This window comes from Malania oleifera, chromosome 7 (assembly GCF_029873635.1).
Source record: "Malania oleifera isolate guangnan ecotype guangnan chromosome 7, ASM2987363v1, whole genome shotgun sequence".
NCBI classification, from domain to species: domain Eukaryota; kingdom Viridiplantae; phylum Streptophyta; class Magnoliopsida; order Santalales; family Ximeniaceae; genus Malania; species Malania oleifera.
Window position 1 is genome coordinate 108,917,647 of NC_080423.1, and position 16,931 is coordinate 108,934,577.

Below are 16,931 nucleotides of genomic sequence, written 5' to 3' on the forward strand. Positions count from 1 at the left end.
TATTTGTAGCGTACTAATTTGTATGCGTGTGCTTGTGTCATACTTTTTGTTATGTTAAATAAGTAAAAGAAAAAGAAAAAGAAAAAGAAAAAGAAGTTGTTCCCATCAATTTCAAAGAGCCAAGCAGTGGTACGCCAAGGGGTTTTAGTTTTAACTCTAATGATTAGAACAAACTTATTAAACCCACCCTCAAATCATTATTAAAGGGGCAAACACGTCATTTGAAGGACACTAATCTCGGTCATCATGCCAGGAGTTGAGACACACACCATACTCATTGAGCACTTTATTACAACTCTAATATCCCACCTCAATTCAAACAAAAAATATTTCATCTCCTCAAGTTGACAGACTAGATAATTCATATGGATCATGGATAATGCATATAAACAAATCATATGCACAAATAGTGTACGCAGTGCGTACATTATTGGTAATTAAAAAACATTACTTTTTCCTGTTTGTATGGCTAAAAAGGAGACTAAAGAATCAGTCCATTATTGAAGAAACAGTCTTTTTCATTGAAAGAGTTTGATTCGAACGGGTCATAAATGGGTAAGGTTTAAATGAGTTTGAGTTTAGATTGACCTGTTTATTAATATGTGAGTAATAAGTAAACTTAAACTCGTTCGATTAATAAATAGATTAGGCCACCCGTTTATAAAGTAAAAAGTGCCGTAAAACCGTAACCACTGACCAACCCATTCGGCCTCCAATTGAGCCAATACTGCACACTATCACATTCAATTGAATGAATCCTTGATAGTTTTTGGAGCTTGGCTTTTATAGGGATTTTTTTTTTTTTTCATTTTTAGGTATATGCCTTGCCCATTACAAATAAATGTAATTATTTTTACTCTTAATCTCACATAAATATATTTGAACTGTTTCATTTTTAAGAGTAAAAATTAAAAATTATATTTAAATAATTTCTTACATAACTTAAATATTTTTAAAACAAAATTTTCATACTTAAATTTATTAACTAAAATATTGAATCTCGAAATTACTGATAAAAATTTATATTTTTCTTGACTACAATTTAAAATGCATATTGAACTATTAATTGTGGTTAGTTCATAATCATCTCTCACACGAATAGTGCAGATAAATTATTTTATTCTTAATTAATAGAATGAAAAAAATAATCTAAAATTTGACAACACCAAAGCGTGTTCACTGTGTTCAATGACACTTGATGAGATTCTCTGCGCTATGAAAAAGATAGGAACGCTCCATCCAATGCAATGAAGCAAGAATCAGACAACCCATACCCAATATCCAAAAAAGCAAAAGCATAATCACCAACACTTTTGCTTTGTTCTGTTTGGACTTTTAAAAATTGGTACTGTACCTTTTAGCATTCACAGTTCAATTTGAGACTTCCAACTTCACAGAAATATTGAATTTGAGGATTATGCCAATTCAGTGCATTTGATTATTCATTCCAAGCTTTTTCAGTACTTTATTTTATTTTTATTTTTTTTGGCTCTAAAAGAGACAATTATATAAAACTTAAGAATAGAGTTGAATAGTTAATTAACTTTATAATTTTGTCTATCAAATTGTGATGCTTACAATCAGATTGTATTTTCAAACCCAACTTCGATAATTGGTGTTAAATGTTACTAAGTCATTAATTATAATGGCTTTAAAAGCCCTAAATTAATATTTTAGTGAACATTATTACGGCGGTTTTTGAGTTAGACATTTTTTGACTCGTTTGATTTGATGTAATAGTCCTTTCTTATAATAAGATAAAATATAATTTATATTTTTTGTGAATCAAGGGAATAATTATTTTTTATATATTCTTAATTATTTTTATTCAACATGAAATAAGAAAGAAATAGATATCTTCATTATGAAATTGAGGATAGTTATTCTTTATTTATTCATTATTATAAACTCATAAAATATTTTACAGTATTATTTATTTTGGAGTAATAACATAACTTCTAATATAACTAATTGTAATTAACCTATGAAAACTAATCATATCTATTTTTTAGAATAGGAATTTTGCAAATCAAATGTAACCTTAGTAGCATTGTTTAGAATGACTTGAGGCTCCTTCTTCTGATGACCAATTTAATTATTGATTCCCTTAAAAATTAAGAGGTCAATTAATGTCAACAAAGCAAGGATTCAGATCATTTTGTTATCATGATCCAATAGCAAAATTCTACAATTAATTAATTTGTGATGGATCAAATTGACACACATCACCAAAATCAAAAATTTAATTAGGAGCAATACCCTGTATATTGGTTTTTTTAAGGGGTTGAATTTTTTGGTTCTTGCATATTTATTTGGAAAGGAATTGTCCAACAGTGTTTGCGGAGAATTGTCTAAACTAGTGAACTATTTTAATCAATCTTGGAGACAAATCTGCCTACATCATTATTAAAAGCAGTCAAGCCAATCCTCTCTCCATCATCATCCCCTCTTTTACTCTTTATTTTCACTTTTTTTTTAATTAAAAAATGAACAAATTATTTATTTTTTCTTACAATATCTAACTTTTTACTAACCATCCTCTCTTATACATGCATCTCCATAAGTCCAAAGGGAGCTTCTCCTCCTAAACTAGGGATGGGTAAATCGAAATATTAGGTGACTTACAAAGGGGGAATGTGGTGGGCATGGAGGATGCCAATGTGTTGCATACGGGTGTTGAAATTAGTTTAGTAGGTAGCATACCTTGTGATCCTAGTTAGTTAAATTAACTTGGTAAATCATTTTCTAATCTTGTGAGGGATGCATGGGTAGAACTTTATTTAAATTGTAAAAAGTTCTCAAAATTGGACTTTTTCATAAAGTTGCTTCATTCAAGGACAATACATCGTCAAACTATTAATGCATTCAACATGAATTTGAGGTTAATTAAGGTGACATTGTTTAATAGTGAAACACTTTCAAAATCTCTTTATGAGTCGAACACATACATGCGTGATTTGGACTTTGGTTACACTCCAATATATCCATTGAGGTTGTAGCGACGTCCTCTTGCGCGTGGCGGAAACACAACCATGTGTGTGTTGCCCTGGGGTACGTGAACTGAAAAAGGTGTGATTTTAAAAATGATATTTTCGCGAAAACTATGGTGTAATGGAGTCGTCACTAACCTTTTGAAATATGATTAAAATACTTGATTACTACCCAATTAAGGGTAAAATCGGTTTGCGCTACCAGAGTCGAGTTCAGGAGTTCGATTACGCGAGGAAAAGGTATTAGCACACCCTATGCGCCCGTTTTTATAAACGGTACCTGATTAATAAAAAATTATCTCAAAATAAATCAAATAAGCCTTACTTATTTTACTCCCTTAAAAGTGTGAAGAAAATGTACAATCAGATGCGAGATCCGATTGATCATCTCCCAGAAGAATAACTCTGAGCTCTACAGACTACACTTAAGGATATTTTGTTTTTCGCATTAAAGCACATTAAAACTCAGATTTTGACCCTAAATGATTTGCCCCTATATTTGTCCCTCATATAAGAAATTTAGCATTTTACTCATAAGTCTCTCCCTCTTTTAGCATCAACAAAAAAGGCAAAATTTTATTCTTAAAAAATTTCTTAGCTTAAAAGAAAAACTCCCCCTTTTGAAATATTTTTCAATTTACTTGGAGAACTCTTCCCCTTTTTGAAACACGCTCCCTCAATTTGACATTTATGCACACAAGACAGTATAACTAGTCATTTATGCAATACTTTTAAAAAATTAGAAATTTCATGACAAAAAATTTTAAAACAAAGATTGGACAAGTCATGAAAACATTTAAGCACATAAACAAGAGATAAATTTTGGTTATTCACTGAGAGTAAACTCCCAAGTGAGATAAAACCCAGGACCGTGAGATTACTATTAAGGAGCCCTTACTAGTTGAGCCAACCCAATTGGGCCAATCATATCTATTAATGTATTTACACCTTAACTTTTTTCCAGGAGAACTCACATGGAAAGAAATTCTGAGGAAGTTAAAAGTCCACTCCTAACAAAATAATATTTTGCCCTCACTCTTAAAAGTAATAAAGTAAAAAGACCTATTTATTTTTTTTGTAAAAATATATAAAATAGGGAAAATAAATTTTAATGAGCTGTTAGGAAGTATTTCTTTTTTACAGTTTTTGTTTTAAAAAATATTATTTGAAACAGCTATTAGTTGTGTTACATGTACATTTCTGTCCATTTAAATTAGATATACTGGAAAAGTATTGAGATAGAAAACACAACACAGTAAAGTGCACCACAATACTGCTTGTTCTTAAAACTTGTTCATAATAGGCGCAAGCCTAAACTTAAGGGTCATAAAGGATCAAATACCAAGCTGAACAATTATTCAACTAAAAGCTTATAAATACCTTAAGTGAGGCCCAACAATTGATTCTATCTTGAAGCAATTGTATGTTTCGTGATCCCACCTAAAATTATAAATTAGGATTTTTCGTTGAAATAAACTTTTCTTGGCCTCTTTGAAGGTTAGGAGAATATAAATTTTTGTATTTGTGCACAAGCACCCACTAGCAGCTACTCATTTGAAGGTTTTTCTTTTTTAGGTACTTGAAAGTTTCATTAAAGATCAAAGCCTCAATCAAGGGGCTTTTCCTGCTGAAAAGAAAGCAGAGTATTTCTTTTTTCCCAAATTGTCTACCAAGGAACCCCTCAAGCTTAGTGCAGCTCCAGATTTGGTACAAAGAAATCAGCTCGTGTGGCATGACCAGTATGCATACTTTGGCAAACCAAGGCCCAGATTTTCCCTGCTGAAAAGGCAATGGAGGAAGAGATGATTGACCCGCTCACTGTGAAGCCATTCTCCATCCTTTTCTTTTTTTTTTTTTATTGCAAATTTTCAATAGCCAAAATTTTATTATTTATTGCCAACCCGCAGAAGATGCCGACCTTTGAAGGGGTGAAGATGTTCCATTTGAAGGTTCTTGAGATCCTACTTCCAATCGTAGCATGAATATAAATATTTTTCTTGGAGATGATTTTCCAGATGCTTGTTGCATGGGTTAACAAATCCTTACCAAGTATTTCCTTGCTTGCCATTCAAAATAACCTGCGTGAAAAGTAATACTAGAATTATTTTCTTGTACATAGAGAACATGAGCTTTAAGAATCATAGGAAAATGAACCAAGATATAAGACAACCACATTATACACATTATTAAGCCCAAAAACTACTATAAAAACTCACAACGAATTGTTTAATCTAATACTTTAAGCCTTCAAACCAAACTTAAAACCATAGGCTCATCATTTTACCTTGCAATAAAACACGTAAGACGGAGATGCCCATGACTTGAAGTTCAGACCTTTACACTTATAAACTCTTCAGCCAAAAGAGTTCAAAACCCAATCAAAAGCACAGGATCATCTCTTGCTTTGTTTGACATATCTTCATCAATCTCTCAACATTTGAACTTCTAAGGATTATATAGTTCCTCCCTCCTGGTGCACTCCATTCTTCTTCATTATTGTGAGCGGAATTCAATATTTCTTGAATTCTTATTATTATGTACATCCCAATCTTACATTATATAATACAATCAACTATTCTAAACAAGGAAATAACCCTCCTACAGAATAATGTATGATCTTCTACATTTACCCACTTTCCTAATTTACTCATTATTAACAAAGATACTTGGGATTTTAACACTCCCCCTTAAGTTGGATCATAGATATTAATCATCTCCAACTTGCTAATGAGATCATCAAAGTTCTCTCGCGCCAACCCTTTAGTAAAGATATCTGCAGTTTGTTCCTTTGTAGGTACATAAGTCATACAGATAGTTCTTTCTTCAACTTTCTCCTAAATAAAATGTTAGTCCACTTCCACATGTTTAGTCTTGTCATATTGAACTGGATGGAGAGAGATACTGATGACTGCTTTGTTGCCACAATAGAGTTTGATAGGAAATTTCACTAGGACTTGTAGTTCTTCCAAGAGTTTCCGTAACCACTGTCCTTCATATATTCCTTAAGTAACTGCCTTGAACTCAGCTTCGGCGCTACAACGAGCCACTACATTTTGTTTTTTGCTTCTCCAAGTTACTAGATTTCCCCCAGAGAGTGTGCAATAACCGATGGTGGCCCAATCTGCATCTGTAAAGATCTCTACTTCCTTACTTTCACATTTCTTGAAGAAAAGTCCTTTGCTTGGGGAGCCCTTGAGATATCAAAGGATCTTGTACACGACATCTAAATGAGCTTCTTTTGGTGAATGCATGTGTTGGCTTACCACACTAACTGCAAATGCAATATCTGGTCTGGTATGTGAGAGGTAGATTAGCTTACCAACCAATCTCTCATACCTTTCCTTTTCAACTGGTATTCCACAGTCTTCGATCCTTTTTACTGCTTCAATTAAAGTTTCACTAGGTTTGCATCCAAGCATGTTAGTTTCAATTAGGAGATCAGTGATATAATTTTGCTGAGAGACACTAATATCCTTTTTCGTTCTAGCAACTTCCATGCCCAAGAAGTACCGTATTTGTCCCAAGTCTTTAACTTCAAATTCTATAACTAGAACTTTCTTCAATCTTTCTATTTCTATTGTATCATCCCAAGTTAAGATTATATCATCAACATACACAATTAGGATTGTTTTCTTACTGTAGGAACCCAAACCCGGAAAATAAAAGAAAAAGAAAATAAAAGAGAGGAAGAAAGGAAAATGATAGAAAAAGAGGCATTTTAACAAGGCCGAGACAAAACCATAGACAATTTTCTGAGCCAGGGAAAATTCGTCGCCGATGTTGGGTAAACGAGTAGATCAACCACAAAACCGTCGATGATTTTGTGGAAACAGGGGAAATCGTCGATGGTTTTCCTCTAGCACTGCTTGCCTATAAATAGGAACAAGCTCATTTTTTGAGAGAAAATAAAAAGGCTCTCCTCTTTCCTAGGGTTTCGAAACCTTTTCTTTAAAAAGACTTCTCGAACTCCGTTTTGGATCCCATTTGTCTCTATCACCCTTGGTATAGCTAAGATACGCCATTTACAAATGCATTCTTAATGTCAAGCTGTAGTGGCCAATCTAAGTTGGGTGCAAGGGACAAAAGGACCGAAACTGTTTTCAAGTTTGCCATTGGTGCAAATGTCTCTGTATAGTCAATGCCATAAGTTTGTGTAAATCCTTTTACAATGAGTCTGACTTTATATCTTTTAATTGTCCCATCAGATTTATATTTCATTTTAAAGATCCATTTACAACCAACTTACTTCTTCCCACTCGGCAAATTCATTACATCCCAAGTTCCATTTTTCTCTAGGGCCCACATTTCCTCCTTGACAGCCTCCCTCCATTTAGGTATTTCCAAAGCTTCATGAATATTCTTTGGAATTCTCATCCTGTTGAGGTTAGAGGCAAAATCATGATATCCTGTAGACAAGATTTTATAAGACATGTATTTAGACCAGGGATATTAAGAACATGATCTGGTTTATTTTCTGATTGCAATAGGTAAATTGATGTCATCAGGTACAGGATTATCATAAGAGAGCTCATGATTATCTATTACTGGATCGAGATTGGGCGTGGACTCATGGTTGTTCGAAGCCATCACCGGTTCCAACGATCTTGGTGCCTCAGGTATGAGATTCTTCCCGTTCTTTGTATTCAGCTTTCTTGAGTAAATAAGTATGTCTGTGTTGTTTTGATTTCCTACATCTCCCCCTGTGATTAAGTGCTCAGTAAATGGGTCAGGGAATGAAGCAATGGAAGACTTGATAAATGGCACAGATTCAATAGTAACGAAGTCAAAGAACCGATCTTCACTTCATTTCTCCCTTGAAGAGAGGTCTTTGGGAAATAAGGAGTGGTTTCAAAGAATGTGACATCAAGGCTAACAAACATCCTTTTTGAGACTGGGTCATAGCATTTGTAACCTTTTTGGGTAGGAGAGTAACCAATGAAGACACATTTAACGGCGTGAAGATCCAATTTATCCCGATGATGAGCATGAACATGAATAAAAACAGTACAACTAAAGATTTTCGGTGGAAGACTAGAGGGGAGTTGAGAAGTAGGAAAATGTTCCTAGAATTTCTAGAGAGGGGTGGCAAAGGAAAGTACTTGACTCGGCATTCGATTAATGAGATATGTAGCCGTTAAGATGGCATCGCCCCAAAAATAGTTTTCCATGTTGGTAGTGAACATCAATGCCCGAGCTACATCAAGTATATGTCTTCTTTTTTCGTTCAACAACCCCATTTTGTTAAGGGGTATCCACATAAGAACTCCAATGAACAATCCCATTTTCTTGAAGATAAGTTCCCAAAATATCAGTAAAATATTTTGTACCATTATTAGTACGTAAAATTTGAATATGAGTCTGGAATTGTATTCGAATCATGGAATGAAAACTGAAAAAAATGGAACAAACTTTAGTTTTGTCTTCCAACAAGTAAACCTAACAAAGACGAGTATGTTCATCAATAAAAGTAACAAATCAATTCTTATGGGTGCGATTAAGGGATCTTGAGGGTCCCCACAAATCACTATGAATCATAGTACATGGGCGGGATGGTTTGTATATGGATGATGGGAAAGAAGCACGACGGTGTTTTGCAAGTTCACACACTTCACATTGAAATTCAGAAGACATTTTATTTGAACAGATAGATGGAAACAAACGTTTTAAATATTGAAAATTTGGGTGACCCATCCTAGAATGCCATAACAAAAGTTTACTATCTCTAGAAGTAGATGTAGAATCACAAATTGCAGTATTACATTGTTCACTCAATTTCCTCCTCAAAGTAGTAAAGTCCCTCATACACCTTAGCAGTGCCAATCATCTTCCCCGATGATAGGTCTTGAAAAATACAATGAGATTAAACAAATTTAGCACAACAATTGGAGTCTTTTGTTAACTGGCTGATGAATAACAAGTTGCAAGATAACTTGGGAACATGTAGGATAGATTTTAAAGTTACAGAGTTAGATATGCCAATACTTCCTTTACCGACAACAGGTGAGAGAGAACCATCTGCAATTTTGACTCTCAGATTTCCAGCATATGGTGAATAGGAAGAAAACAATTGACAAGAACCAATCATATGATCAGATGCATCTGAGTCAATTATCCATGATGATTTGTAACAACATACAGTATTTAAGGCTGACATATAATTACCTCAGTGAGCCAGAGAACCAGTGGAAGACTGACTCGATGTTTGAATTGAGGAAATCATTTTATACAACTGATCCAACTGCTCAGGGCTGAATGCACTACTTGGAGTGGTATTATTGGTTTTTTTACCTTGTGATTTTTCAGTTGAACTGTCGGTGGTAGCCTAATATCCATGATTTTTTTATATATTGTCTCGGCTTCCAATCTGCAGGCTTTCCATGAATCTCCTAGCAGGTATCTTTTGAATGACCTAGCTTTCGACAATGTTCGCACCATAATTTACCATTTTGTGATCGTTGACTGAATCCCGTTAGGCCTTTTGATATAAGGTCCGAGACGTCAGGCCCATTAGTATTGGCACTCAGATTTTGGATGGACAGGTTGGGCCCGATACGTTCTCCCTTGGGTCTCAGCATCACTTGTCTCCTACTCTCCTCCCTCCTTACCTCTACGAATACCTCTCGGGTTGAAGGCATAGGTCACCGGCCGAGGATTCGTCCCCGCACATCATCTAGATCTCAGTTGAGTCTGGCCAAGAGCTCGAAGACCCTTTCGTTTTTGAGCCTCCTCTTGTATCTCTTGTTGTCGCTGGAGCACTCCCACTCCTCTTCGATGCTTAGATCGAGCTCCTGCCAGAGATGGGTCATCTCCATGAAATACTCTGTGACATCTCTATCACCTTCGTCGTAGGCAAGAATAGGTATATTTTTCCAATTGCCGGCTTCATCGAGTTGCTGAGCCAAGCTGTGACCATGGAGTTTTCAGATCTCCATGTTTGCAAGGCGACAACATCTGTAGGGTCTAGTTTCCTTCGTTCGTCGGTAAGGAAACCCAGTTTCCCTTTTCCTTAAATGACCAACTTTATGGATGGAGCCCATTCCCGGAAGTTTTTTCCGTTCAATTTCTCCATTGAGAGTGGAAAGATTGTATTGTCCAGCCTATTCAAACCCCCAGTGGATGTAGCCTCCAAATCCCCGTTGGGTTTTCCCAAAGAAGTCGGCCCTCTACTAGTGCTGCTGGCCATTGTTAGCTAAGGTTGAGAAACCCTAACTTTGATCGAGCGGAATTCAATATTTCTTGAATTCTTATTATTATGTACATCCCAATTTTACATTAAATAATACAATCGACTATTCTAAATGAGGAAATAATCCCCCTACAGAATAATGTATGATCTTCTACATTTATCTACTTTCCTAATTTACTCATTATTCACAAAGATACTTGAGATTTTAACAATTACTTATATGCAATTCTATTTTAACACTAAAATCAAGGACTCTTCTCTAGAAGGACTACATCAATTTTTGAGGAGATAATGTTGAGCGCTATTGCAAGTTTTATTTAAGATGTAAAGAGAAGTATCAACAAGAGTTGCTAGTTTTTTATACTCACAATTTCTATCTATTTTATTAAAACTTTTTCAAGTTAAAGTCTTACTAATCTTGTAGAAACTGTCATTGAAAGCAGTACTTCTATAGAATTATAAAAAGGTATTGCTAATATTTTGACAAAGTCTTAGAGGGCTTACGACTCAGTTAGTTGTTGAAAATAATTTTCCCTTTTAGTTTTGCATCGCATTCCAAAAAAAAAAAAAGTTATCTAAATTTTCAGTTTTACGACATTTATTTAAAAAAAATCAATGACAATAAAAAAAAATTGTAGCACTAATTTGCTTGCAGATATAATTTTATTTTTAGCCACTTTATTTTTTTATTTTATAAATTTATGAAAACTTTTTGAAAACATTTTTTTATTATTTTCTAAAATTCTTATTTCTTACAATGTATTTGGAACCATACAATTTGGATATTAGACTTTGATTTACGTGGATTGTAACAAAATATAATATAAAATGGTATTAAACTTATATTAAATTCACATAAATCCAAATTCAAACCTTAAAACCCATGATCTCATACACCACCTTATATAATTTTTGGGAAAAAAAATTGTCCTTTTTCTAATTATTTTGAAAGTTAAAAATAAAAATGAAAAGTTATTTTGCACAACTAAGCAAAGACTTTATTTTTTTATCATTTTAATACGAGTCTTGGAAAACTAAAATACGAGTTAAATTTTTTCTAATTCTTTGAAACTAAAAATAGAAAATGAACACAAGAAAAACATTCAAGTTCATGAAACCATGGATGTGGCATTCATAAGTAAAGTGCATTATTCCCTTAGGAGAATATTGGTCACAAAAAAAAAAAAAAAATTAAACGAAATACATGAAATAGTGATATATGTAAAAAAAGGTAAATGAATTTCTATCATGTATGCAACTAAAACAACAAATGTTCCAATATAAATCATGGTAAAATGTACTATATTGTCTACTATTATACCAATCATAGTAATGAGTTAAGTTTTGAATCAACATCTTACGCTTCTTTATAATGTTCCAAGCTGCCTTCCCAAATCTGACGGATTTGCATAAAACAGAATCTAGTCTGCATCAAAGATGGAAATGTCATATTTAAATAATTATGGAATTATGGAATGCTATGTATGCCCCTTTATTTCATAGAGATGTAGACTAGCATCACAATAATAGTGTTTCATGCTAAGAAACTATTTCATAACATTAATGATGCATGATTGACTGACGGATCTTGGTTTTGTCTCTCCAACATTATTTAAATATTATATAAATATATAAATTTATTTTAGCAAATTTTACATGTAAATTATATGTTATATATATATATATATATATATATATATATATGTTGAATTGCAAGAATTATTAACTATATCTTAATACCTGTAATACAATTGATATATTTTTAATCAAACTTATAATATATAATGACAATTAAATTTATGAATTAATGATTTCCACTAGGCCCACCTTAGCAGGTTTACAAGTGATATTTTTACATAATAATTTTTAATTTGGAAACAATGTTCAATTTTTGAAAACATGTAATTCAATAAATTATTATTTATAATATTAAGAATTTGTACGTTGAAGTTTAATAAATTATATAGCTGGATTTTATAGACATTTACATGTATTAATTTGTAAGAATTGTAAATTTTATTAATAGTTTTAAATAATTTAAATACATTATAGTTTAGTTTCTTTTATTTATATTTTATTAAAATATATAAATTAGTTTAATAAAATATTTAAATATAAATTTAATATATTAATTTAAAACTCTATATAAATATATAAATTTATTTTAATAAACTTAATATGTTATTTATATGTTTAAAATTTAAAATTATTAAGTTAATAACTGCAAAATATATACTGTTAGTAATTTAGTGTATTAATATAACTTTAAAATATATATTAATAAATTTGTGTAATAAAATTTTATAAGCATTAACAGCTAGAAACTAAAATTTTGATTAAAGCAAGACACATACCAAGCGTAATTGTCTGAAAAGGCGTTTGTGGGCCCACTCCATAGCATCGAATTGGCTTCTTTCTGCCCAAATTGTTCTAACAGCTGGAGGCGGAACATTATTATTATGCGCAGAAATAGAAATAGAAACAGGGAAGCTCTTCAGTTTTGGGCATTCAGCTATGTGTATTTTCTGCAAGGAATCACAGACCATGCTCCCCTTACTGCCACATATTAACCCCTGCAACTCCGGCAGATCTACCAACCACAATTCTTGTAATTTTGGGAACATGAACATGGAATTCTTGCTCCTTTCCTGATCTACCCCCTCTTCTTCTTCCCCTCCGTCTGCCACTGCAATGATATTCTCAATGTTTTTGCAGTTAGACACGAACACAATCTTAAGGTTTTGGAGGCGGTTCTGTGCAAACCCAAGAGGAAATATATACTCTAGTTTAGGACAATCCCTAATGGCCAGGAGCTTAAGATTGGAAAAGCTTCCACTCGATACTGGCGACGGTGGTTGTACTAGTCCTCCCCTTCCAACTGCTCCCTCCTGAAGCTTTAAGAGGGCTTTGAGGTTTTTCAAATCACGAAGCAACAAGGTCTCCAGCCGCGGTAAAAATAAAGGAACAATATTAGAATCAGTGGCGGTAGTGCAACAATTCTCTGCCCATAAGTAATGCATCCCTCGGCAGGACTCAATTTTGCATCTCTCTAAATCCTCAACGTTTTTCAAAGAAGACCAAAAATCTGACAAACTGTAGAAATCATTGCATCCCCTTAAAATCAACTCCTGGAGGTTTGAAGGGAGCGTGAGGGATAGTTCCCCTCTTTCCGGACTATTACGAACCCCATCATAATCTATACGTACATGTCTACCAAAAAATATTATTGGTAGCAGAAGGACATTTGCCGATAAACCAAGGAAGTAGTGCTTTAACTTTTTCCAATCCTCAGATTTGATGTAATTGTTAAAGTTGAGAGGGTCAACGACCCAGAGTTTGATACTTTCTAACTTTGTCAAGACAGAGAGTTGCTCCGCCTGCACATGCTCACCTCCAACTCCAATGCACTGCAACTGCCTTAGCCTGGAGAGGACCCCCTCACCCTCACTTTGAGTTTGAGGAAACATCCATTCCACAGACATACCATACAAGTCCAGGAATTTGAGGTCGCCTAATTTTTCAATGCCCATCAGCGCTCCACAATTTTGACTTCCCTTAAGATCAAGTTCCCTTAATTTTTTGAGTTGTGCCAAAGAAGGAACATATTTTAAATTTGGGCAATTTCTAAGCAATAGTGCTCTTAGCTTCGTCAAACTTGAGAGGGAATCAGGAACACAATCAATGTTTGTACTAGACAAGTCTAAAATTGTCAAACTTGACATACCTGCAAAAAAGATATTGGACATCTTTGTTAATTTTCTATTATCTTTTAGCAGCAAAGTAGAGAGCATAGGACACTCTAGCAATGTGAAAAATGCCGCCCCTCCACATAAGTAATTATTCATTAATGAAGTCCTCTCTAGATTCCTTGGCCAATTCCCAACATTTGGAAGCTCTTCCAATTGGACACCAGCTTTCACCATGAACTTATCCGATCCTGCAATATCAAGCGCCATGTCTCTTATCACATCATGCATCTTTACACAATTGTGAGAGTAACTTAAAGAACTTTGTAGTAAACATACATTTATAAGTTTATTCAATATAGAGTGGCCTCGATTATACTCCTGTTGCCTAGTATCCATTTCATCTATTAGTCCCTCACAGATCCAATAACGTATCAATTCCACTCTTGGAATGTTATGATCTTCTGGAAACAAGGCACAATACAAGAGACACTGCTGCATCTTTTCATTCTTCAATCGATCATAACTAAATTTTAAGCACTTATATACATCTTTTACATTTTGAGTGATATCTGGAGCATGCTGTTTCAATTCGTCTAAGGCATTTTTCCACTCATGAATGTCACCCACTCCTGTCATGCCTCTAGCTACTGTGATGATTGCAAGGGGCAAACCGGCACATTCTCTAGCAACAGATTTGGCAATTTCTTCCACTTTAGAATCAACAAGAACAGTGTGAGGCCCCAATTTTTCCTTGAATAGACTCCAAGCTTCTTCAGTTGAAAGTGGCTCAATTTTGATAATTTTTTGGCACATTTGTTGACACACTTCCGAGGATCGAGAAGTTATGATCAACTTCCCCTTGCTATCTTCATTAATAGGAATTCCCACACCCTCTATAGAATAACTTTCCCATATATCATCTAAAATAAGGACAAATTTCTCTCTAGCATTCAATGCTTTTGACAACATAGCTGCCCTTATAATTTCATCTTCCTCTCCTTTAAAATCCACACTTAATTTTAATGCAATCTCATTTTGCAAGATGCAAACACTTGACTCTTGAGATACAGTGACCCAAAAAACAGAACCAAAGGGACTTGAATTTTCCAAGAGTTGGTTGTGGATGTGTGTTACAATGGTTGTTTTGCCCACTCCTCCCATTCCGTAAACTCCCACACTTCTAATGTCATCTTTCATCAATATTTCCCAAATCTTTTCAAGTTTTCTATTGGCTGTAGCATCACCTATTAATAGTGTGGTTGGTAATGCAAGTCCTTTATCTAAACATGTGTTGATAACAACCCCATCAGGAAATACGCCTTGCTGGAAAACTTCGTTTACATCTTCAATCTTCTTCTCAACATTCTTTAAGAACTTTGATCGAGAGAAATATCTCCGTTTTTTAGAATCTCGCTCTATTTGAGCCACTTCATGTGTTTTTCCTTTCACAAGTTCTAGCCAATTTTCAACCTCTGCCTTGGGCTCCTTTAAGAAATGGTGTTCAATGCTATTTTGTACTTGTTTTTTTATGTCCTTTTCACGGCTACTCAATGCATCCATTTTCTCCTTAAGGTTTTGCAATTTTTCTTGAAGGATTTCACGATTGCTCCAACACTCTCCAATGGGGATGTATATACATTTCAGTAGCTTAACACCTTCCAATATGGGCAAAAACAACTCCATCTGCCTTCTGCATGTATAATTCTCAAATGGTGAGCGAGTTTTGTAATGATATTCTAGACGCTAAATTAAAGATAAAAACGGTTAAAAAGAAGGTTAAACAAACTAATAATAAGGCATAAAAAATCACATATAAATTAATTTTTCCAAAAGAAAAATAAAATCAATCATTATACAAAAATTTCACTTGAGGCTTTTGAGAAATATAAAAGGCCAATACGTAGGTTCATGAAGCGAAAATTACTTCGCGACTCTTAGTCTTCTACTTTTTCAAAAACATTCACATAACGTATTCATTGAATAAGCTATACCAAAGTACTACTAAAAATGAAAAATTATTTTAAGTACAATAATTTAAATTTTAAAAATTTAACATTAATTAACTATGCCGAAAAATCAAATTTCTTGTTCACTAATTTGTTATATATTTTATTTTATTTATCAAACTTCTTAATAAATAAACATTAAAAAACATATTCTTTCATATTCTTTTAAAAGAAATTACCGAAAAGAGACCCAAAGGAAAAACTAATTGAAGAAATAAATAAACAAATGAAAATGTTTCTCAATCAACGAACTGGTCATGTACGTAAAGAAACTCAATTAGGTTTCTCAATTTCTACTTTCCTCTCCTCAGATTTCTCAACAGTTAACCACGCAGAGGAAAAATTAAGCATGGGTCAAAGCTTATTCGCTAGATTAAGATCTCCACATCAATAAGATCGCCATCATTAAAAAACAAAAAAAATCGATGGTGAGAAATAACCTTTGAGATGGAGAATGGAAACTTATAATAAGCAATTAAAAAACCACATAATAATCAGACATGCAAATCATCAACTTTAACGACGCTCAATATATACGAAAAAATGTAAAAAGATTTTTTTTAAAAATAATTACCTTCAAACAATATTTAATAGCGCCGTCAGTGGTTTCTGATTGAGAGCTTCGAGAACAATAATCAAAATAAATAATAAGCGAAGTTTATCTTGCATGCATGAAGAAGAAGATAGACGAAGAAAGGAAGGAGCTTTGTGAAGGAGGAAGAGGAGATAAGGATAAGATAATTAATTGTGGTTGGCAACTGGCAGCTTCCCATTTGACAATGGGGATAAGGATAAGATATTCTTTGTGGTTTGAATTTTTTTTATTTTTATGTTTTTTGGTTAGGCTTGTGGGTTGAAAATTTGTACAATTGGAATGAAAATTAAGTGTTGATATACTCTAAAATTTAATTTTTACTCATTAATTTAGTATATTTTTTATTTTTTTTATAGTGAAAGGTAAAAAGTGTAGCGGTTTCTTTTAATTTGTCAAAAAAAAATTATAAATGAGCAATTGGTTTTTGTATTTTTACAATATTTTTATTAAATAAAAAATTACACT

General features: G+C 33.4%; 1 protein-coding gene across 1 annotated transcript; it reads right to left on the reverse strand.

Annotated features, from left to right (window-relative positions):
* Positions 1-4,540: 4,540 nt before the first annotated feature.
* On the reverse strand, positions 4,541-16,624 carry LOC131160684 (probable disease resistance protein At1g61300). Its single transcript, XM_058116541.1, has 4 exons — positions 16,446-16,624; positions 12,531-15,555; positions 11,538-11,602; positions 4,541-5,068 (listed from the first exon to the last, which is right to left on the reverse strand). Exons 2-4 carry the CDS (start codon positions 15,546-15,548, stop codon positions 5,059-5,061), a joined length of 3,093 nt encoding a protein of 1,030 aa, XP_057972524.1. The 5' UTR covers positions 15,549-15,555; positions 16,446-16,624; the 3' UTR covers positions 4,541-5,058.
* Positions 16,625-16,931: the final 307 nt, after the last annotated feature.